The sequence below is a fragment of the Hesperophylax consimilis genome, chromosome 1, assembly GCF_061612785.1.
Source record: "Hesperophylax consimilis isolate HC1 chromosome 1, BYU_Hcon_1.0, whole genome shotgun sequence".
Classification (NCBI taxonomy): domain Eukaryota; kingdom Metazoa; phylum Arthropoda; class Insecta; order Trichoptera; family Limnephilidae; genus Hesperophylax; species Hesperophylax consimilis.
Genome location: NC_142836.1, coordinates 9,792,258 through 9,818,371, shown reverse-complemented (window position 1 = coordinate 9,818,371; position 26,114 = coordinate 9,792,258). Strand labels below are relative to the sequence as shown.

Genomic DNA, 26,114 nt, shown 5'->3' with positions numbered 1-26,114 from the left:
GGAAAAATATAATACCAAAAATTTATCGTTTAGTTTTGTTAAATAAACGTATCCAAAGTTTTATAATCTGCATTTTAAAAACAAGTACAATTAGTGTTTATGAAAAAATTAAACCACGAACCTATTTTATTTATTTTTTAGTTTTTTTTTTCGTATGTTTAAAGGAAACCCCTTCAGGTATTTTTTGACGATATTCAGCCTTAAATAGTATTTTTTAAAACGCACGTATTACTTTGTGCGATTTCTAATGATAAGCCAAGAATTGAAAACCTCATCCATCACATTGAAATAATTAGGTACCAGTAAGCAATAGCTTTTTTAATTTTTTTTTTTAAATTTTAAAAAAGAAAGACAAACATTCCCGGGTTACGAATAACCTGACAATATTTGAAAATCTACTACTACCACCACAGTAAGCGGAAAATGTTGCTTGTGTTGTGATGGAGGACTTAGCCAGTCGAGGAATTGAACACACTACGCCTGAGTGGGACCCAAGCGCGATGTCAACTCGGCCACCGACCGGTCAACTTATTTCGTCAGCTTATTTCGTTTTTATAATTACAACAGCAGATAATGCCCTTTAAGCTTTTGTTGTTGTAGTTAACTTATTATAAAACAGCATCTCGTCTTGAAATGTTACATTTTGAATAAATCATACGAAAAATAACAATTGAGAGCATTGTGCCACATCTGTGCTCTCATCCAATTGTGTTGCAAAAAAAGGCGATTATTTCACAGCGTCTCCAACTCGCTTTTCTATGTCTTTGGCCATATCGTCAATGCGCTATTTACAGATAGTGGAATTTGTTGAAATTTTTGCTTACTTTCTGGTCCAAGAATGATCTCAGCTGCTTTCTATTATACTTATTTCTCCGATAATATGTTTTTTTTTTTTGAGGAAAGTAAATTGGCCATCATAATGACCGCACCGATGGCAGTTTGTGCAATATTAGTATTTTCGTATTTCATTAGTACTGCTTGCCTTTATAATATTATGTATCTCATCATACAAGCCGGCCTCATGTGGATTTCCGCTCGCCGAGCTGCACAAAGCAGTACAAATATACCTATGCAGTACAAGTGGGGCAGACATACAGCTCACCTTTGATTTGACGTAGGCGGAGGAATTGTATGGAATTGAAATTAACGGTACCTGATATGCCCGCACATTGTTTAGTTGGAATTAGTAATTCAATAGATAGTTTATTACATTATTTAGGATTTTTTGACCAACATACCTGGCACATGCCCATCCATGTTGTGACGGTCGGATTACTGTGACATTTGATTAAATCACCAATTATTTTGCTGCCATGAAAAGACCTTTAAGACAGATTTGATCTTCTTCTATTGGCTAGACCAAATTAGGTCACGACTTAGCGGAGGGGGGTGTAACTACAGAACTTCTGTCTGCTCCCTCAGCACTAGAGAGGAATGTACACGAGAATTAAAAAAGACAGCCAATCTGCCGTCCTAGCGAGCTGACGAAGGTTAAAAGATCTAGAAGCAGATCAAAGAAGACGTCGACTAAGTGGAAGAAGAGGGAGCAGGATGGGAAGACAAAGAAATGGGAGAAGAATGGTGAGGGACAAAATGAAGGAGAGCACTCCACCCAAAATAAAATAATATAAATGGTTGAAAATATTTATTGTATACATATAAAAAAAAAAAACATAAATAACGCCCATAACTGTTGTATAAAACTATTTCTAGTTTACGATTTTCAATGGGGCTCGGCGTATAAAATGTGTGGTAGGCATTATATATTCAGTCATCTATTACAGAAACGTTATTGTTAATCACATTATAAATTTTTGACACAATATACTTTTTAACATTATTGGATTATAAATATGTATGTATTCGTGATATTCATATAATAAACACTGAATAAATGGAAGCTTTTCATAGAATTGTGAACAGTGCATTGACATCGAGTATGATGGCGATGCACTGATATATCTGTATATGTTTACTAGATAGGATAAAATAAAATATTTAATTATGCATTTACTAATAAATATTTATTGCTTGTTTTGGGTAGAAATTTACTAACATTGTTTTATGTTTGCAACATAATTTAGCGGTAGCAATTTTTTTTTAATCTATAATGAATCTGTTGAAAAGTATTCAAGGGCCGTTCTAGACTTTTCATGAGCTACATCGGTAAGACTGAAAAATACGACATTTGTCGCTGAAAACATATTTTCAGCTACAAGAACACTCAATTAAAAGTCACGGACTGCCATTGAATGCATCATAGCCTTAAAGCTGCGGTTGGGCATACAATATTATACATTTTAAAATGTACACATTGGCAGTTAAAATATTTCTGCCTTCTCAAGACCATTTTTTTAAAACTTCCAGCAGAACCTCCAGGGAAGTATTGTCTATTTTCTCTGTACTTATTAATGCTAACCCCTCAGGCTAGTAGTATGTTCGCTTTTGGGAACAACCCATACGGTCTCATAGAACTTGTTCAAAGCGGAAATACTCCGACATTCTGACAGAATATGCCAGAGCCTGAGGGGTTAAACGGCTCGTACATATGATGAAATTAATATTGAATATGGTGGATGAACACACATTTTATACCTTTTGGTTATTACTAGTGGAAGATTGACTTTTTAGTGTAAAGAATTCCTCCAATCTTCCATAAAATTTAATAATTTGCCAATTTAAACAAAATGAAAATATAAATTCACCTTCCCTCTTTCCATAATTTGAAATGATGGCCAAGAACACACTTGAAGAGTGAAGGCCAGAAACAATTGGAAATAAAAATAATTACTTTTGCTGTAGATATCGGATATCAAGTAAAGTAAAGCTTTGACATAAAATAAATAATTACATATAATACGTAACAACATGAATAAATATAGAACATAATGCTTTGTTATTTGCATACACATATAAATAACATAAAAATTATTTAATGCTGACTTAGCTAAGGCAATACTTTATCAAAGTGTGATAAATTGTCGTCAGAATTTTCAGAAAGGGAAAATAAAGCATTTTAACTGTGAAAAATAAAATGGACCGTTGGGGCAACATTTATCCACAAGAATAATAATAGAATACTGCTGTAAACACGAAAACAACAAAGTTAAAAAAAGTTACTGATAATGGTAGTAGAATCTTTGAAGATCAACAGGATCTAGCTAGATTTAAGGACAAAAACTATCTTCTTCGGTTGCTTTCTCTTTTCAGAGGTAGGATACCACAAGGGAAATCTTCGCCGTGGAGGTTGCACCCTGAAACAACTGAGCGGATAAATTAAAGTGCTTAAGTCAAACAACATTAACAAACAACAACAACTTAAGTCAAACAACATTATCTACAGAAAAACATACAAATAATTCTAGGCTAAAATTATCTACTAAAAAACTTGCCAATAATTTGAGGGTTTAAAATCAAACAAAAACGTTATCTTCAAAAAGACACAAAAAACTTGAATTGTTTTTTGTATGATGTTGTTTGACTTTTAAGCTCTCGAATTATTAGTAGTTTTTTGTAGATAACGTAATTTGACTTGAGCCCTTGTTTTTAGCAGATAATGTTGTATGACTTTAAGCCCTTTAATTGTACCAGTCACTCGGCAGATTTCTATAAATACTACTTTACTCCATCAATCTTCCCCTGGGTTATCAGTTGGGTATTCTTGTATTAGTCTATCCTCATAATAATGGAAGGAAAGAAATAGCTTATAGTGTAGGTAGGTAGGCAGTGACAATTACAACAAAATTCTTCTTGTGGCAATAAACATTTTTGTGTTGTGCAGCTATTGATAAGCCTAGACTCAACCGTGAATACAGTGAACACCTCACAAAATAATTTAAAGGGTTTTGAAAGCTTTTTCTGTAGAATCGTGATTTAGCTTAATCGCACTTTCTACAAAACCTCGACGACGGTGTTTCATTTACAATTATTTTTAACAACCATTATTTTTTTAAATAAATAACTATAATATAGTATTTATCGAACGAATCATTAAATAGTATCACATGTGGGCAGGATGCACAAGTGCCGGAGGGGCAGGGGTCACAGGGACTATGAGGGCAGCACCCCTTGGTTCCTCTTCCACTGGGCCCCCGATCTGCGGTTGTGGTTTCCTGACTGCGACTTGTTGGCCGCCTTCTTTTGCCGGCTGATCAGCACATCCTTGTCCTGCCCTTGTCCCTTGGCTTTACCAACCACATCCCTGGAAATGCAATTAAATTATGTAGTTCAAAATTAAGCAGCACATACAAATTATGCAGAGAAATAAAACTAAGCAAAATTATACATGATAGGAATCTATTTGTGGCATCTTTATAATAATGAACACTCAAATGAAAAAATAAAACCTAATTACGTTAAGTAGTGTAACTACTTGTCGACTTGAAAAAGCCAAAGTAAAGGTGCTTATTTAATTTTTTAAAAAGGTTACCTTTGTGGATGTTTGTTTCCGTACTTGGCGTCCCTCATGGCCTGGTGCCTCGCCCTCACTTCCTCCGGGTTCACACAGAAAGAATCCTTGGGCTGTGTGTTGCCAGAAGGACCTGGCTCGTCATCGGAATCCTGGGATATAAATAATAATTAGCATTTCAAGTAAACAATTCACCCAATTGTTGAGGAATTACGTTGTTGTTACTCACCTCGCTCTCGGCCAGACATTCTCCGGATTCTCGGAGGGGCGCCCTCTTGAACAGGAGTTTCTTGTCGGCCTCTGCATTTCCATCGCTGACTAGCACCGGCGCGTCTCCATCGTAAGTGTCGTCATACTCGTCTTCGTACATGTCTACATCGTCTGATACCAGGCTGTAATGGTCAAAATTATTAGAAAAATGCAATATATGTACATACATAAAACAGACATAATTATTGAATTGTTATTTACACCCATTGTGCAAATCTCACTATCAGTTGCAGTTTTCTCTGCAGTGAAATCCCAAAGAATAACTATGACGAACTAGACTCACTGGGATTATAATATTACTACAGTTTGAACAGCACCCCACCACCCCATAGTAAAAAAAATCTGTCTGTACAATTGAACATCCCTCAACAATTTCATAGTAAATAAATCCAGCAATGGCAACACAGCCCGGTTCCAGGCAGATTCCAGAATGCGCATGAAAGCTAAAAACATATGGTATTTTAATACATACAACATAAATTCTGTTTGGCGTTGCTGGATGCCAAAACTTTACGAAGATTACTAAACTAAATTTGAAAAACTGACATTGGCCTTTTAGAAACATGCCACAGAATTATGTAGTGGCAAAATACATATTATCGATAGTTCAGGTAGCTTTTTTTAAATGGGGTATTTCCATAGACAGTTAAAAATGTGTGAAAGGTTTAAAGTTTATTTTTCTGATAATGATTATCGTACTAAAAATAAGTAATTTAATATTTTCATCCATAACTACTGATTTAAAAAAAATGATCTAGGACCGCACATTCCGAAACGGTTCAGACTGGCTATGTCATTATGACATAGAAAATGCCAATATCTGGTAAGACGGCTGTCACCATCGTCGCCGGCGTGACATCAACGCTGTCAAATTCACAAATAAAAACGAAGATGTCGTTTTGGCGGCAAATAGAAAATGATTTTTTTAAAATTGAAAATGTCCTAATATTTAACATTTCACGTCAAATATTTGTGGAAAGAATATCTTCTTATTGATATTACCTTCTGTTTTACTTAAATAGCTATCAATATTCATTATAATTTATATGAAATTAGTGTATGATCTTTTTGAAAACAAATGCAAAAATCGATTTTAGAATATAGTAAGCATTAAGCATACCTATACTTGGTGTAAGTGTCCTTCATCTCCTTGACGTGGGACTTATCGTTGAGCATCTCGGAAAGATTCTTATGTTTGGGTTTTCTCTTTCCTTTATGTACTTTGCTCAAGTCAATATTATCCCTCGTCATTACGTCAAACTCATCATTGTCAAACACATTCAGTCTGTCTATTCCCGTCTCCAGGTACTGCGTGTCCAGGACATCTTGCGGAATAATGGGCAAAGAAGGATCCAGAGCCTGTAAGGATTCATCTAAAGTTCCTTCTAGCACGCTGTTGATAACTCTTTCAGAATTGAAGTTTAGATGCTCGAGACATTTCAGGATAAAACCATCGCCCAAATGCGGTAAAATGTCTTTTACTTCAGAGATTAACGACTGAGTTTTGGCTTCCTGCGGAATGTCACTTCCCTGGACGGGTTCAATCGATAAATTGTCTAACAGTTCAACTGGCAAAGCCTCTTCATGGTGGCCGTTAGTTATTCCATCATTTTGTTTAGTTGTTGGTGGGATAGCTCCGTCATCATCGTCGTAGCAAGTAGTGATGATGGCTTGAATGATGAAATTATTTTTGACCATGTCTATTTGATTGTAAGCTTGGCAGAGAAGATTCAGGTCTGCTTCAACAGGATGCAAGCTGTTGTAATCTTTGATGAAATACTTTTCTGATAGACTGTCCGTAATTATTGTGAAAAACGAGTTGACACTGTTTTCAACATTGGGGCTAAAAATAAATAAAAATTAGCATTGTACAATTTAAAGAAAAAATCGGTATGTAAGAGTGATTTAAGATTTTCACGGCCAAAAGTATTTTTGTTATTTGTTTTTGGGGTGTTATGCCGTGTTGCGCTAACTCCTTCTTTAGCCAACGTTTCGGACAACATTGCAGTATCCATCATCAGGGCAGATGTGTTATTTGGTAACACATCTGCCCTGATGATGGACACTGCAATGCTGTCCGAAACGTTGGCTAAAGAAGGAGTTAGCGCAACACGGCATAACACCCCAAAAACAAATAACAAAAAAAAAGGTATGTAAGAGTATTTTTAATTATGTTATTACAATGAAATTTCACCATCAATAAATAGTTTCATAAATAGTAATATTATTAGTGAATTTAACGTACCCGCCAGAGAGAATATCGTCTATTGTAGTCACTATAATAAATCTGTAAATGTCTATAAACTCTGCTCTAATTAAATCTAGTTGATTGAAAATTTCGTTGTAAGGCTCTTTATTTGGGTCACCCAGATCTATCACCTTCTCATACATGAAAGGTAAAGTGTTTTCATATAAATTCACTATGCTGGAAAATAAGACACATGGTAAATATCAAACTACAAAAACAAAAAAGATCAGTTTCCCTTACAGAAAGACATAATAAATTAATACAAAACTTAAAATCACTCCCTACCAAACCTCAACCATATGATTAAATGCTTATCAGGCATTAAATGCTAATGAGCAGACAGACAAAATAATGATTTATTTCTTTAGGTACGTTTTTTGTTTTTCCTAGTTTCACAAGAAGTTTCAATAATCAAATAATCATAATAATTGCAAATATTTCCAATGTCAAATGAGCAGGTGACAAGGACATGTGTTCCCCACGCGGTGACAAAGTTTCATACCGGTAAATAACACGAAATGTTTTCTATGGCCTAGCATATATCGGCACACCGCACTTAAATGGTTAAGAACTATGATAACTGTACGGTATCATGGATAATACTACACTTATAAAAAGCTATGTGATTGATAGCCAGTCATTGTGTAAAAACTATAATCATCTAGTCATAACTATGAAAAAGAAGAAAAAACAAGGCAAAAAGTCTTTTCTCAAGTACATCCCCTAGTTGGATTTGTTATTATATCCATAGATAAATTAGAGAATATATTTTGTACCTTGCATAAAATTCATTTTCCCTCAGTGCAAGTCTGGAGGGTGGGTATACCTCCAGAAATAGCCTCAAGGTCACGGCACAGTCCACCAGGTGCAGCGCCAGGTCATGCAGGGAGGCCAGGCTGAGGGTCTTGGCCGCCGTTACCTGTGACCTCAGGCCCCCGAAGGACTGTGAGAAGCCCTTGAATATTCCCGGCAGAGTTGGAGGCACTACGTCCATATTGTTTCGATTATCTATTTGTAAGGCAATAAAGGAGAATATCTGAAAAAAAAAATTCACATAAAAAATCATTTTTTGTCTTAAAGAAAGACAAACATTCCTGGGTTACGAATAACCTGACAATATTTTAATATCTCCTACTACCACCACAATAAGCGGAAGATGTTGCTTGTGTCGTGAAGGAGGACTTAGACAGCCGAGGAATTGAACTCATGACGCCTGGGTGGGACCCAAACGCGATGCCAACTCACCTACTGGTCAGTATATTTGTAGTATTTATTGGAATAACTAACTAATAATAAGGGTAAACCCATCAATGTTATATTTAATCATTGAAGAAGAAGAAGATATGTAATACTAATAAATCTATACGAAACATGAAGCAGAAGATAAAAAGTTTGCATTAGCAACTGGGCATCCAATTATTTTCCCCTAATTTTTGCCTAGTTCCTATATTTTTGGCTGCTGTCTTTGGTTTTTTTTTTTTTAATTTTTTTTATATTAACTCCACCTAGGAGGCCATTGAGGAAAATAAATTCCCTCAGGGCCTATGTCATCTTTGGGATGCTGTAAGTAGCGTAATTTTTAAGGGGCCGTTCAAGTATTACGTAAACAGATTTATTACAATTATTTACCCCCTCTTCCCCCTTGTCACCAAAACTAAGCAAAGCTCTTACCCCCCTCTCCCATGCTTACGTAAAAATTGGTACCTATATGCATTTTTCTGTTAATATATTCTGTTTTTTTTTTTATTGATTCATAAGCAGCACTTATAAAATAGACTTAGGATACTTTAATGTACATAATATTCATTTAAACAAACTTTATTGACACAGTGGGAATCCCCGAATATGTATTCGGTTTTCAAACATAGACAATGTGTGGGTTGCCAATGTGTAAAAAAAAAAAATAACTACTGCTGAGCAGTGCTGACGTAATCACTATCTCGACCCCCCCACCCCCCCATGTCATCAAAAATAAGCAAAGCAAAGACCCCCCTGCCCCCCTATAGTGCTTACATAATACTTGAACGGCCCCTAAGGAAAGGACGAATCTAGGGGTCAGTGTATCCAGGAGCGATGAAAATATAAATATATCCCTCCCACTACTGCGCAAGGCGATGGGTCGAGAGACCATTTGGAGAAGTCAAAAGGTCTCCCCAAGCCAGCAACTTCCGATCTTGCACGCCACGCAGCTGGTGGGCAGGCGCATGCTGAACACACCTCACCCGATGAACCCGGGCACCCCTGCTAAAACACCAAACGTAGCGTACCACTTGGGGTGACCTATAGCAGAGGTGTTGGTTATCCAATAAATGGTTACTGGGGCGACGGTACCCAAACCCACTCCCCAAATTGTAAATTATAAAGTGTGTTGTAAAAAATATATTATGTAATTATAAAGTAACCTAAATAGTGTCTGGAATAGAATGCCGCTGTAAGTGTAAACACAGTGTCTTCCCTGAGACTCTCAAGGAAAACACTGTGTTTATAGTTACCGTGGCTGTATATCTATCCGATTTTAATTTATATGGGACACTTATTGACCATTTTACAATTATTCAATTTACTGCAGTAACTTTTGAAGTTTATACCCAGCAATGTAATATTTAGTCATTGAAGACGATAATACTAATAAAACTAAAAGAAACATGAAATACAACAAGACACCGAAAATACGAAGGAAAATAATCAGGTGTCAATAGCTTAGTGGTTAAAAGTGTTGTCTCGGTAAGATAGAGATCCTCGGTTCGAACCCCAGTTGCAGTTGGTTCTGTTTCATGTTTCGTTTAGATGTCCATTTGAGTTAATGGTAAAATAATGTGGAAATGGACATCCACTTCAAAACTAGAAACGTATGTAACTCTTTACAAAATAATACTGAAAACAGAATGATAAATACCTGTTTTAAAAATGTCAAGGCTGTGGTTAAATCATCATTGTACTTTGGTTGCAGTTGAAAGACAGTCTTTATAAGCTTTGAAATATGGCTGGAGTTATTGGTTCCGTATAAAAGACACAAATCAAATATTATCGGTATTGTAAATATAAATTTGTCATAGATTAATTTTCCTAAATAGGAAGCGCTCATCCATTCAATCTGAAACAAAAAAAAAATTAACAATGACCACTCGAGGGATGGAGATTTCCAATAACCACTTGAGCGATGAAGATTTCCAGGTGATCGCTATTCAATTCGGCCATACGATTTAATTTATATCGTACCTCCAAACATTAATACGGAAACGTATGAACTGCTTAATTAAAGCCAATGAATCCATCAGATTTTACCGTTTTATCGCTTATTTTTAGGTTTTATTACATTTTTTAAAAATTGTTAAAAGTGTAATTCATTTTAATATATAAAAATCATCTACCTAAATTTGGGTAGCTATCACTCCAGTGGTTAAAGAAATAAATTTCCAGAAGAAAAAAAATAATCTAATTATTTAGTGGTAAGGCTTTATGTGAATAATTTGTTAATTCACAATTTATCAATTAAAAATAATATACAGTACATGTGTTAGGGTGAAAGGGTGGTTTTACGGGTTGGTTTGATATCACAAAAGGTGTTAAACAAGGCTGCGTAATATCACCATGGTTATTCAGTCTATACATGGATAATTGTATGCAAGAATTGAAAGAGGTGGGATTGGGCGCGAATTTGAGTGATCTGAAAGTATGTTGCCTGTTGTATGCTGATGATGCGGTGCTGATTGCTAACAGAATGGAAGATTTACAGTTTTTTTTTTTTAAAGAAAGACAAACATTCCCGGGTTACGAATAACCTGACAATATTTTAAAACCTCCTACTACCACCACAGTAAGCTGAAAATGTTGCTTGTGTTGTGATGGAGGACTTAGCCAGCCGAGGAATTGAACACACTACGCCTGGGTGGGACCCAAACGCGATGTCAACTCGGCCACCGACCGGTCAAGTGTTTACTTTACTGAGCTAATGAAGCATGAAGTTTGAAATAAGTGACAAAAAACGTACACAAACAAAAGGTTACTTTTTAACTGTAAAACAAAAAAGCTAATAGTATCATGTCAAATACGTTCCCTATCCCAAAAGCTCTGTAACAAGATAATATCGCACAAGACTCAAAGCTGACCCTTTGACTCAAGGTTACATTTTACAACAGAAATACTACTATCTTATTCAAACCCTACGTGAGAATAATTATTTTGCTGGGGCCCTTTCTTCAGATATTTCCAATCTTCTTCATATTCGCCGCACGCCGCACGGCTCCAGGCATTTTTTTCTGTACATTCTGTGTGTTTTCACGGTTTGAATGTGTTTGCTATGGGCTTTATACTTATTTTATTTTTAATTTTATTTATTTGGGAACATCAACAGATTATTTACATATATAAGAATAAACTAAATAATAAAGATAAAATCCAATAACAGATTTTCACTTAAAATTATAATAATAATAAAAAATATTTTTAAAAAAAAATAAGGGTTCTGTACCCGTGGCCTGAGAGATTTACAAAAAATACAATATTGTAAATAATAAATAAAAAATAATAGAAGATGTAAGAACACAAATAAATAAAAATTCAAAGTTAACTGATATACTAATAACCAGCTAAATGTCAAAAATTTAAAGTTAACTGATATACTAATAACTAATAAATTCAAAAATTTAAAGTTAACAGATATACTAATAACCAGCTAAAATTCAAAACATAATGTATTGTAAAATTTCAACACAGCAGCAATCAATAAAAGCACTACACCTTAGCAATAATAACAATATAATAAATGTATACCTACAACTAAATTGAACACATGAGTATATTTGGAAGGCAAGTAACTGGAAAGGATTTAAAGCAACAACATGATAACTTCCAGTAGAATATTTAAAATTATTTAATGTTAGTTATTACATATCTTTTAAAGGTTCTTAAATTACATGTGAATATGTCCATATCATTAAAATTCTTATTAAATATACTACAGGCTCTGAATATAAACGCATTTTGTCTGATATTAGTAGAACATTTATGGAGATGAAAAAGTGATTTTTCTCTAGTTCTAACGCTCGGGACTCTAAAATTAATTTCAGACAGAAGGGGAGAACAATCAATAAAGCCATTGATAATTTTATGGAGATATATTATATCTGCGGAGTCTCTTCTAGTTTTTAATAGCTTAAGTCCATAAAGGTCCATCGAGCTGTTTATGTCAAGGTTTGAATTTAATTTGAAATTTAAATGATGGACAAATTTTCTTTGGATGCCTTCAATGCGATTTATGTAAATATTATATTGAGGATTTCATATGGGAGAAGCGAATTCAAGATGACTGCGAACATAAGAAAAATACAATATTTTAAGTGTTATGATATTATTAAATTCTTTTCCAATACGGAATAAGAATCCTAGCATTCTAAGGGCTTTCTTAACAATCATATCAATATGAGCCTCAAATGTAAGTTTACGGTCAAGTATAACACCTAGATCACGAATTTGTGTAACTTTTTTGAGTAGTTGGCCAGCTATATAATAATTATGGTCAAATTTAATTTAATTTCTAGTGAAGGTAATTACATAACATTTAGAAGTGTTCATGTTGAGACGATTGAGGATACAATAATCATTAAGCCTATACAGATCTTCTTGTAGTTTAAAGCAGTCAATTATATAATTAATAGACAGGAATATTTTTATTATCATAGAACATTTGCATAATTAAAACATTTTATAATGTCGTTGATGAAAATTTTAAACAGTAACGGTCCCAGGTGAGATCCTTGGGGCACACCTGAGGGTATATTTACAATCTCAGAGATGAAGCCATTTATCGTTACTCCCTGAGTGCGCCCATTAAGATAGGAGACTAACCATCTATATAAATCCCCATGAATTCCCAAAGCTAGTAATTTGGACAAAAGAAGACTGTGGTCAATTTTATCAAACGCTTTTGAGAAGTTTGTATAGATTACGTCAACTTGGATTTGATCATCCATTGATTTAGTAATATTTTCAATGAAAATGGCAAGATTAGATACAACCGATCATTTTTTCATAAAGCCATGTTGGTTCATGAGTATTACAGACTCGATGCAGTTATATAGTTGTTCATGAAAAATTTTTTCAAAAATTTACTAAAGATTGGTAATTTAGATATCGGTCGATAGTTATGGACATCATTTTTAGCCCCAGACTTAAAAACTGGTGTGATGACACTCTTCCAACGATCAGGAAAGATACCTTCTTTCAATGAGGATTGAAAGAGCAATAATAGGGGCTTCGAGATTACCTTGCTACAAATTTTGATAAAGAAAGCCGGAATTTTATCACTACCCGCACCCAGCGAGCTAGAAATAGTATCGATTATTTTTTCTATTTTTTGTTTTGAAACTGATACCGAGGAGATATTAACTTGATTGTCAAAATGATAGTTGGTAGAGTGTACATCGGAAATAGTGTTGCAATTAAAGGTGGAGACGAAGTGCTGTGAGAACAGGTTCATATTGCGAAAGGATTTTCAGCAGTCACTTCGCCCAGTTTCATAACATGAGGTACACCAGAATTATTTCTTTTTCCTTTAAAATAAGACCAAAAGTTTTTAGGGTCACGAGATATATTAAGTTCAGCGTTTGTTATAAATTGTTTAAGACATTCTCTAGACAATTTCTTTTGCCTTGATCGAAGGATACAGAATTCATGGTAGTCTAAAGGATTGGACCACCTTTTCCACATTTTAAACATTTTATATTTTTCCTTAGTCAGTTTTATTAGGGCTGGACTAAACCAATAGGGATAAGAATTATTAATATGCACTTCCTTTGATGGGACGTTTAATCGAATGATTTCATATAAAATTGCATAAAAGCGGTCAATAGCAGTATTGGTTGATAGGTTTAAAAATTCTGCATCCCAATCAATACTACTGAGGACGTTATTTATTGTTTCAAAGTTAGCTTTCCTAAAGAGATTGATTGTTCGTTTGTTGTCCACCATAGGAGTTTCCAGAGATATGTTAATGTCAACAAGAATGCTTTTATGATGTTTACATTCAGGGATGAGATACTGATCAGTATTTGATACAATTACAGGGATCGAGCTAAAAACAAGGTCTAGGTATGTATGATTATTATTTGGAAAGGTGCAGTACTGTGATAGATCAGTAAATGAAAGGGTGTCAGATAGTTTGGAAATAATTTCAGATTTAGAACCGTTTGTAATTTGCATACTATTACCATTACTTAAAGACCAGTTAATTTGTGGTAAGTTGAAATCACCCGATATGACAAAATGATCATCGTGACGTAGTCCTCGAAGTTCACATAATTTATTCATGAATTCATTTATATTTTGTGAGTGATTGGACTCCTGGTGGTATGTAAACACAGCATAATTGAATTTTTATGAAATTATTAATCGCAACAGTCACCCAGATGTCTTACGTTCATGAGCTATGAGGTGCTTCTTCAACGCAATCATTACACCTCCTCCCCGTTTTTGTTCATTACGGTCACGCCTAAATACCAGGTAACGGTTGTCAAATAGCTCTTCACTGGCAATGCTGTCGACAAGCCAAGTTTCTGTTATCATAATAATATCATAGTTGTTATTGGTGACATTAAAATGGAAACTATCTGTTTTGGATCGCAGTCGAGTTACATTTTTATTTTAATTTTTTTTAATTTTTTTTTGGGGTGCTATGCCGTGTTGCGCTAACTCCTTCTTTAGCTAACGTTTCGGACAGCATTGCAGTGTCCATCATCAGGGCAGATGTGTTATTTAACATTTCATTTTGGTAAAATATATAAAATATAAAACTTTTAAAGTTGTAGGTATATTGAAGTAAATTGTGTTGTAGTAAAGCAAGAAAACTATTAAGAAGATAATATTGATTTACATTGGTAGTGTTAGAAGAGTTATTTGTTGAGACCATGTACAAAAAGTGAAAGGATTGCATAGGTTGAAATTTTAGATTAGAAGAAAAGACATAGTAAATATGAAAAATAAATTGCAAGTATGTAGAAACCATACGAGACAGTGCTCAAACTAAGAGAATGATCAGCAAAAAAACTTAATTAAGTCAGATTCAAGTGTCACTTGAATAATTGGACTTGTTTCATTTTTGCGTATAAATATTTTACCATATTTAATTTTTACCACCTGAATTTGAAGTTTTTTTCCTTGCTTAAATCTCTAACTTTCTTGAAAAGTGCACGGGTTGCAGCCGCCAGTTGCGCGTTGACATATATGTTTTTATAACCTGGAAGCTTCAGGTCACCAGAGTTGAGGCTGCCCTTTTTCCTAATGGCAACAAGAAAGTTGTCTGTGCAGCGGCTGGTTGTGAACCTCACTACTATAGGCCTAGTAAATTTCGGATTTTCTCGGTGTAATTCCTTTACCCTTGTACGCGAGATACCGTCAATATCCATCTGGAGAATATCAATTTCAGCCTTGGTTCCTATTGATTTAATTAAATCTAATAAATTTTTTTTTTTTTTCTGGAACGCCAATAACTTCCAGATTGTTTTTTAGTAATGTTTGCTCCAGGCGGTTTAATTTGGTTAGAACTAGATTATAATTCGTTTCTAGGTCCTTATTTTTTATTGTGCGATCATTAATTAATTATGACACTCTCTTAATTGCTCATTCAATGTTTTTAACTTCGTAAACACTTTGATAATTTTGTGTTTTATTTCATCTTTGAATGAAATTAGTGAGTTACTTAAGTCTGGCTCTGAGCCCGTGACGTCGGACGGGCTATCAAGCGGAGCATTGCGCCGTAATTTGACACCTGATCTAGTAGGTGGGACAGACATTACTAGGCTGATGTTCAGTAATGTCAGTAAATACAAAAATATAAATTTTATCACACGGAACAAAAAATATAAAATGAATATAATCAATTTGGTTGCACTTTTTGCGAAATCGCACACTTATATTAGCCCAAATAAATATTCTAACTGACAACTAGGTTAAGAATTCTTGAAAAGACGTTATTATAATGATGTCACACCATTAGTTTTATTTTTTATTACTAGACGGAATCAACGATTTCAAGGTAAACCGTCGGATTTAATGACTGATTTCACTTATAGTAATGCTAAAGTGTGAACTTAATGACTTCTGACAGTAAACCGACAATATATGAACTGATGCTGTTCACGTCTTCAATTCAATGACCAAACGGGGCGCCTAGCTCTATCGCCCTTAATGGTATGTACCTCGGTTCCTAGCCGGTATAATTATAACTGGCGGTAAGTAAAGCTTGTGGCCGCAATTATTATTATTCTCTACCAAATTGGTGTATTTAGATAAGTAATTCGTTTTTTTTTAAAGATTAATTAATTTTATAGTTTAGAACATTATGAAGGAATACGATGAGCTACAAAATGTTAATCAATTTTGTCGGCGGTTCGGTGCAGGAGTGAACGTTAGCACGAGCTGCGCCTAATTGCAATCTAAACTGGAAAAATAATTCATATTCACCGTTGACAATAAATTACAAATGAATCATTCTGCCCATAAAATTTTAATTCTGAATTATTAAATTGGTATCTACTAAGGCGTTACATAATTATTGTAAATTTTAAAATTAGTGAAAATTTTCTGTAGAAATGCTTAATTTATACGGAATAACTGACTTTGAAATGAAAACTTTGAAGTCCAGTATATCCGCCGTCGATAATTAGCACCTCAGTCGCACTTGACTCGATTTTATGATTTTAAACCTTTAAAATGCTCCTAGCATACTAAAATATATATATTCGCTTGGCAAGGAAATAATCTATCGTAATATTATTTTAGCTAGTAACTTTGTAACAATTATTTTACAAGCAATAATTATTCGCCTGAAACACTCATCCACATTGAAAAATCTCCTGATAAAAGATACATGACGCCAACGGGACTCGAACCCGTGTCCCTTCGATTTCCGGTCGACAGCTCTGACCACTGAGCTATGGCGGCTTATCTCTTATCTGCGAAATAATTCAATATATACTAGTGTTTCATTCAACAATTACCGCTTGTTACATTTTTTCACCTGAAAACAACCAATTTTATTTTGCAACTTACAACTGTGTTTCAGGCGAATACTTATTGCTTGTAAAATAATTGTTACCCTTTGTGCTATGCATAAAAAATCTTGTCTTAAACATTAGTTTACCAAAAAAAAATAATAATAATTAGTAATTTTGTCACTTACGTTTGAAAATATGTTTATTTTATCTGTAAAAAAGTGCTTGCAGAACTAGAAATCATTACCATAGAAAAGTGTGATCTTTTCATAGATGAAGAGTATCCGTACGTGGGTGCGACCACAGATGGAATTTCTTCTGAAGACAACGTGATTGAAATTAAATGTCCTTTCGAAGCACGCAGCATGCTCATATATGAAGCAGTAAAATCCAAAAAATTAACCTTTTGGAAACTTAACAAAAATGGAGAAATGCTGGTAAATACATCTCACGATTGGTTTTACCAGGTTCAGCGCCAATTACATGTAACAAAAAAAGATATTTGTATGTTTGTTGTATGGACTGAACTCGGAATAAAAATCGGAAAATTTTTACGGGATGACGAATTTTGGCAGACTAATATGATTGAAAAGCTTTTACAATTTTTGCATGCTACCCGAATTAATTGATCCTCGAATAAAATGGGACTTTCAAAACTAACCTTTCACCTGTAGAAAAGGTTCAGAGGTTAATTTTGAAAGTCCTAAAGAAAAAATTTTGAAATCCTTAGAAAACCATCGATATTTCCAACCACGGAGCTGTTTGACTCGTTTAGGGTTCTTAGCTTAAACAAAATTTTTAAAAATAATGCACTGTTACAAATTCATAAAGACCATTTCAATTCAACAATTTCTATAAAAATAAGTAACCGATCTAGATCACGTGGTAACTTAGAAATTCCTAAATGTAATACTACATTATATAATACCACTACTACATAACTATAACTAAATACTAATACTACTACTACATTATACTTATCGAGGTATAAAATTGTTTAATGCCCTTCCGGATAAAATTAAAACTGAAAAAAATTACAAAACTTTCAAATCACAAATCAAACAACTTTTAGATAAACCCAACGGTAATCACAAGTTTTAATTTCATTGGATACATTTTTCAAATAATTGTTTATATGAACTCATTTGTAATTTTTATTGATTAAATTTTCCTAAATTCACGTTATGAATTTAGGAAAATTGATTAATGATTAATAAAAAAAAATATATATAAACAAAATTTTATATTTAAAAAAAAAAAACATATCCTCTAAAGTTATATTATGCGCTTCCTAATCAGTGGCGGCCAGCTAATATGTGCTCCCGAGCGCCGAACAACCATCAAGATTTCCGACATGACTAATCACAATACGAAACTCGGTTCGGTTATAATATCTCATTCAAAAGGTACCTACTTATTAAGTGCGCTTAACTTGCAGACCGACTTTGACTTGTGCCTATGTTCGTAGCAGTTCGTTTTCGATTGCGATCCAAAATTTAACTGCTTTGTCGCATATTCTGTGGAACAGTCGAAAGCGTGGGTACATACCAGTTCATACTATTCTTTGCAAATAATACCATATCAAGGACGGCGTTCGGGGTTTTACCACCACATCAGAAGGAACGGTTTATTCAGTAGAAAGTTAAACTAAAACGCGTATGTTTGATATTATTGTCGATATCGTGGTTTCAATTTACCATCTGCTATTTTTCAGCGAATGTTCCGCTTCTTCGATACAAGCATTTAAGATAAAACTTGTCATTAAGAGATGAGTGATGGTCAGATTACTTATTATCAGTTTAGTCAGTAGGTACTCGCCGTTGCCGGGCACGGTCTGTTGAATTAAAAAAATTTCTTACTCTGCGAAAGTTTTTAAGTTTAATTGCAGGTTATATCGATCTTGTATATCAATTATTAATAAGGTATATCAATTGCAGGTTATACTAATTTATGATTACTTTTGTGTTTGTTCAAAGAATAAATTAAGAATGAGTTTGAATGTGGAATACATTAACCTTTCCTTATCTGTGGTGTGTATTTACTACACATTGCTTCTAATAACTTAAATAACTCTATGAATATAATAAATTATGGGTTCAGATTTAAGGTATTCCTCCGTTATACATTTATGCATTGAATTAAAAAATAATATTTTACATAGTTTTCAAATTCAATTAAAAATTAGAGATTTTTGATAAAAATCGGGAACAAATACACCAATACAATCAACCGTGTGATACCAATACGCGAAGAGTGTGCGAAGAAATGACATGCTATTGATGTCCCGCTTTAATTCGCTATGCGGGAACATGAGACATCCACACGTCTACAGTTGTATTTTGATTTAGTCCATCAATACCTACAACCGCACAGCTGTGATTGTGCCAGCCGCCAGCCGCTAACCAGTCGGCCGCGAACCGTCGTTAGATGTGGACCCCTCGCACGTTTCTTTAGCATCTGCCGATGGTTTTATCATGTTTTCAGCAATTAAATTACAATTATTATCACTTTTGATATTAAATATAATAAACATAATCGATTAGCTATGAATATAAATATTTTTCCGATATTAAATCGCTTATTTTGAGATGTGTATTGACTACACAGCACCGGAACGTGTGGATTTTTTTAGAACAGTAAGGGAAAGGTTAAGAACAATAGGTCGAGTTTTGAAAACAAAGTGATAGTAAAAAATGCCGGTCCACCTAAAACCTGAACTGATAATAAAACAAGAGTGAAAATCTGGATCGAAGAAGTTTACTCGATCATTTAACAAAACAATATAGGTATAACAAAGCTTCGTAGCTCTGTGCATGTGATCAATTGAATAGTTTATTTTGTTTTACGTGTTGAATTTACGATGTTGATTCAGTTTGGACAATCAGCGGTGTTACTGATGTAACTCACCTTTCTGAAAAAATCAAAAAACATAATTCTTGTCATTTACATTTACAAAAAGTTTTGAGCTTAAAGGTTTTAGGAAAAGTTGACATCAGAATGCAATTGGATTCAGGCTACCGTGCCTAAGTTAAACACCATAATGAGCTATTTAATAAAAATCGATACAGGTCAAATTTCCCAGAACATGATTTCAATGTGACGCTTAAAACGTATGACTTCCTAAATAAAGTTCAGTAAAAGTGAACTCTGTGCAATTTACGCCCGCGACGATTTTTCAAAAGCTAACGGCGCTTTATCAATTTTACAAATTTTTTATAGTACTTGTTTATTAGAAGACTTTCCCGAGACTGTGAAATTACTAAAACTTTTGTGCACCATTCATGACCTTTGGAATGACCTCAGTTGAAAGCTAAAGATGCTTCTCAACGTCAAAAAGAATAAAATCTTTTTTAAACACGTTGAGCCAGGACAGACTGAACGCACTATCAGTGCTAAGCATTGATAGAGGTCTTCACTAAACAAAAGGAGCAGAGAATAGAACTTCTTTATAAATAAGTACCTTTATTTAATTTATTTTATGACTTAATGTTGTAATCCGGTGAACCCCCACATATTTTGACCACCGGCCGCCACTGTTCCTAATATGTGCTACTATGCGTTTATTGTTGTTGCATTTTATTAAGTACCCATTTCATACAAGATTGCCAGCTCGGTTTTTGAACAATTTACTACCAGTACTGTACCTACCTTCTATTATTTCGTACCTAATAAGTACATTTTTATTTTTACATCTTATTTTTTCTAAGTTTAATAACTATTATATTATTTAAGTTATATTTTTTATTTTTTAGTTTGTTATTAAATTTCTTATTTTCTTAATTATATAGTGTTATCAAATTTATCATCTAGTTTAATAGCTATTTGTTAATTTTTAGCTACATCAACTAGTGAAATTTTACAACCTATAAACCATAATGACTCACAACACTCCCCAACTCAAACACGAGAAATAATTTCTCAATCGAGTTGGGCAATTTTTTGTTAAAAATTTCTAATTTTTTCGCAATCAGCCTCGAAATATCTACATTTGTAAATTATTGTATGTGTTTGTATATTCAATAAAAAAATAATAATAATTGCTGCATGCCTGAGTAATTAGAAAAGAAGTAAAGTAAAATTGGTTTTAGCTAAAACCAAAACATGTAAGAAGGAATTGTTAAGAAGAAATCAATAACATTTTATTTCATTGAAGTGTCTTCAGAAGAAATTTCATTTATATTCCTAATGTATGTAGCCCACATTTTTAGAGATAGGGAGGAGGAGGGTTGGAAAGTTCCTGGCTATTCAGATCTAGTCACTAAACATATCTACGCTGTTCTCAAGCAACTTTCAATTCTGAATTATGGTCTCTCACTAGGGTGATACTGAACGTATCATCCACTTTGGACGAGGTACAGATTCATTATATGTACCTATATAAATTTTATTTTAATTCTACAATATGATATACTCATATAAATTAAATTAAATTTGTTTTGTCCTCGTCGGCTTTTGAACCCGTGACCTAAAATTATACTAGGCAATTTAGTATTGACAGTGCCCCGTCGCACTGCGAAACCAGGCTGGAACAAAGGCCAAGCCTTTTGTCATTATTTATAATTGTATTACTATGTGTACCTATTTATGGGTACAAAGGTACACATAGTAATACATCTCATCAAAAATTCCAAATAAAAAGTTATTTAAATGTTGTTACTGAGAACCTCCTCCATGAATCAAGCTATTGCTATATTGCATTACATTCTAAAATATATTTTAAGATAATTTTCATAATCACAATATCTATAATTAATAATAATTTGTTTTGCTCTGTGCGTGTCTTGATTTTGAATGGAACGCACCTGCCAGTTGATGGTGCAGCGAGTTAGATATTCGAATTCGAGCTAGAAACATTTAATAGCGAGGGCCGTTAATATTACAAGTGTAGGATCATTTCGTTTAATCAGTATCTGGATTTTTTCATTATTCGATATCAGACTCTGAATATTTAAATATATGATTCCTTGCAGTTGGTTGATTTTTATAAAAAATTGACCTTTTTCTTCTCCAATTCCAATTTTCTTTTTTATACTGGACATTCGAAACTCCACGCCGGGTGATTTGAATCTAGGTTTATCTTTAACCTGTCCGGTAGTATGACCGTACAGGTACGGCGAGACAAAAATAGTTTGTAAGGAATATGACCGTGCCCATACGGTAGCGCCTAAAATTAATTAATTATTGAATTTCTTAAGGAAAACCGAAAGTTACTGCCATCTAGGGACAATTTGTCATAACTTGCAAAAGTTTTTAGCGATTTAGGTATACATATTACCAATGGAGTTATTCACAATTTAAATATTCCGTGACATCACCGTCTGGCAGTTGGTGGTAAACAACATTTTTATTGCGAGCGACGTCTTGTGTGAAGTGAAATTTGTGGTTTTTGTTTTTTTTTTACACTGAATAACTTAATCATCTTGCTTTAAAAATTACCTCACGTGTTTGGATGTGAATATTTATTACATATATTGTACCGATAGTGTTTGCTTTCAGTTTGAATACAGTTTTTGACAGTTTTGTGAACTATTTGAAATATTATTTGTTATACTGTTATTAACATTGACATTTTATTATTTTAGGTTATTCATAATTTGGACAGTGTTTTACTGTGATTTGACTTTGTGTTTCGTATCGATAACTTGTTCAATTTATATATTTTACGTTTATTTTTATAAAAAATGGTTAACCCTTTGAATGAACCAGACATTGCTTATATTTTAATCGAAAGTGAAGATGAAGATGTTTACGAGGATCTTCATGATTTGCTAATACATTCGGATAGCTCATCCGAAGAATCTGATACATCTGATAAGGATGAAACTCTCCCTAGTTATTTAACCTTTCCTCATATGTGGTGTGTATTTACTACACATTGCTTCTAATAACTTTCATAACTCTATAAATATAATAAATTCTGGGTTCAGATTTTAGGTATTCCTCCGTTATACATTTATGCACTGAATTAAAAAATAATATAATACATATTTTTCAAATTCAATTAAAAATCAGAGTTTTTTGTTAAAAATCGGGAACAAATACACCGATACAATCAACTGTGTGATACTAAATACGCGAAGAGTGTGCGAGGAAATGACACGCTATTGATGTCCCGCTTTAATTCGCTATGCGGGAACATGAGACATCCACACTTCTGCAGTTGCAGTTTTGATTTAGACCATCGATACCTACGACCGCACAGCGTTAGGCAGTTGGCCGCGAACCGTCGTTAGATGTGGACCTCTCGCACATTTCTTTAGCATCTGCCGATGGTTTTTTCATGTTTTCAGCAATTAAATTACAATTATTATCACTTTTGATATAAAATATAATAAACATAATTGATTAGCTATGAATATTCATATTTTTCCGATATTAAATCGCTTATTTTGAGATGTGTATTGACTACACAGCACCGTAACGCGTGTATTTTTTTAGCACAGTAAGGGAAAGGTTAACATCCAAAAATAAAAAAGTTGATCATCGTAAATAATGGGATCAGTGTAAGTTTACGTCTATTATTCATGAATTCGATTCAACTAACTCAGGTATAAGAGCAAATAAATAGTTAGTGAAAATTCATTGGAAATAGACTTTTTTGAGTTATTCTTCACACTTGATATAGTAAAAATAATTGTCAGCGAAACAAATAAATACGCTGCAAAAATTTCTTTAGACATTTCTCTGAAGTCTAAAATGATGAAGTGGAAAGACACCACGAACGATGAAATATATACATTTTTAGCCACGATTATGCTTGTGGGACTAATGGGAAAAAACTCACTGAAGAAATACTGAACAAATAATCCAATAATTGAAACATCTTTTTTCAAAGTATTATTTTCGCAAGATAGATTTTTTTCTTTTGCTCCGAGCTCTTCATTTTTCTGATAATGATACTACGACAACCGATAAATTATTATTAATTATTGACTGCATATACATTGTTTTTTGTGAAAAAAGTTTTTCTTCCCCCCTTGATCCCCTTGGCATCATTCAAATTGTGGTAAGTGAATATGATTTTTATTAAGTAAAAACAAAAATCTGCTCCGTTTTCGATGGTTGGCGATTTCTGCAAAACTGTTTTTATTTTTTCCTTCTAAATAGCTTAGTATTTGTTTTTTCGTGCTAGTTTCTAAGTAAAATTTTTATTTTTTTTTATGCTCTACGAGGTGTCATTTAATTTTTTCTATATTTTGATTATTGAAAAAACTCCCTCCAGCGGTACTGTTTTCTTTCCAGAAACTCACTACCGGACAGGTTAACTTGTTTTTAGTATTGATTCAATTATTACACTTTTCTGTTCCTCTAATAGCCGTGCATTCTTCACTTTTATGACCACCTATACATTTAGGGCATACAAAGGAGTCTTTTTTTCTCACTCATACAAATGATTTCTATGAACATTAAATATTGATAAATACATAATTATCTGGTGGGACAGTACAATTTACAAAAATATAATTTTGTCAAACAGTGAATAATTACCTACTGTCAGTTACTAGCATGGCGTCCTAAATGCCATTTTACATTTGGTGAGTGCTTGACTTCCCGGTAGTTAAAACTATTCTTATTTCAACCATAGAAAAAAATCTTAAAAAGACGTGTACCTACCTCAGATTCTTTATTAGTGACGAGTCGACTGAAGATTGTAAGAACTTTTTTATACGCCTCACTGTACAAGTCCATGACTGCATTGTCAGGGTGCGGGGGCAGGTAAGGTGGGTAGGCTTCCTGCAGAAAGGAGACCACCATGTCCATACATGGGGGGTAGTACACTATGTGAGACCAAAATCTGAAATTAACGTAATATTTACATTTTAATTTAGGAAATAAGTATAAAGCTGAAAAAAATCTATAAGGTAGAAATTGATCTTTATTTTATTAATATTTATTAATTGATCTTTTGAATCAATTACAGTACAGTCTCTGTAATCCAGTTAAGTCAGTCATTCATATAGCCTTTGAACGAGACATGAATTAAGGAAAAATATGCTTTTTAAAACATTTTGTGGTTGAAATTCATATTCGATAAAGAAGTTGTTCAATTTATCTTTGTGGCAATCGAGGAAAGAGAGTGAAATTATTTCGATAAAGATAAGACATTGGCTTACTTATGGTACTCCAGGGTGAGCAGCCACTTGAGATCATCCAGGAAGCATTGTGTGTTCTCCTGCCAGGCCTTTAGCTCTCCGATTGCAACCGTGGAGCCACTGGGGGCCGGGCTGAATACCGCCAGATCCCGCTTCGTCACCCAAACAGGATCCTGAGAGCAAAATACTTATAATTACACCTCGGCACTATAAAAAGGCCAAAATCATTTCCGAAAAAAGTTACAATGACATTTCATTGGTTTCAGGGGGCCTACTCAGTATCTTTCAAAACATCCGTGCGGCCGGTTTAGCCACATCACAAAACCGTATTAACCCTCCCCTTACGGTGCTCTTCCTTATTCTCTGGTGCTATACACTCGGTAAATATTTAAATATTGTAATTACGGAGGAATTTCTAAAATATGAACTCCGTGGTTAGTATATATAAAGAGATATTTTAATAATTGACAGCACTGGCAAGGAAAGGTTAAACCACGAACTTGCTGGTTTGTTAACCCGAAAGATACAGAGTAGACCCCCTGGTGTGAACATATTGTTTGAGTTTAGGGTGAAGGTTGACAGAACTGTATCAATATCAAAATAATTGATTATTATTGACAGGAAACTATATTATGTTTACTTACAATGGCACGCACTGATCTGACGACACCATCATTATTGACAGATAACTCCAAAGTTTCAACTGCAATTTTGTTCGGATTCTGCAAATAAAAATTAATAGTCAAAATATGTCAAACACAGTAAGAAACATTCACAAATACAGTTGATGTGACACAAAACCAAGAGGTACAAACATTGAATATCTTCTTAGTAGCCATTATGACAATTGTCATTATTTTCACAAAACTAATGGGAAACAACCATGTATATTGCTATTTCTGTATCACAACTACAGCATAAATAAATCAACGTATGCCGAGAAACATTATTACAAAATTTACACGAGCTCGCTTCAGCTTATCAATCTGTCAAACTGCCTCTAGTGACAAGTGTTGCCAGTAGCCGAGTAGTAGCAAGCGACGTGGTACGTATAATATTTGTCCCGAGGTAGGTAACTTACAGTTGTTCAATTTTTTTTTAGCAAT

The 26,114-nt window shown here is 33.8% G+C and overlaps 1 protein-coding gene across 1 annotated transcript; it reads right to left on the bottom strand.

Annotated features, from left to right (window-relative positions):
- Positions 1–1,640: 1,640 nt before the first annotated feature.
- LOC149426246 (activating signal cointegrator 1 complex subunit 2) lies at positions 1,641–26,114 on the bottom strand. Its single transcript, XM_089645822.1, has 11 exons — positions 25,824–26,114; positions 25,653–25,730; positions 25,030–25,181; positions 24,530–24,710; positions 9,823–10,020; positions 7,703–7,962; positions 6,924–7,103; positions 5,799–6,521; positions 4,638–4,800; positions 4,430–4,560; positions 1,641–4,201 (listed from the first exon to the last, which is right to left on the bottom strand). Exons 1-11 carry the CDS (start codon positions 25,860–25,862, stop codon positions 4,051–4,053), a joined length of 2,256 nt encoding a protein of 751 aa, XP_089501948.1. The 5' UTR covers positions 25,863–26,114; the 3' UTR covers positions 1,641–4,050.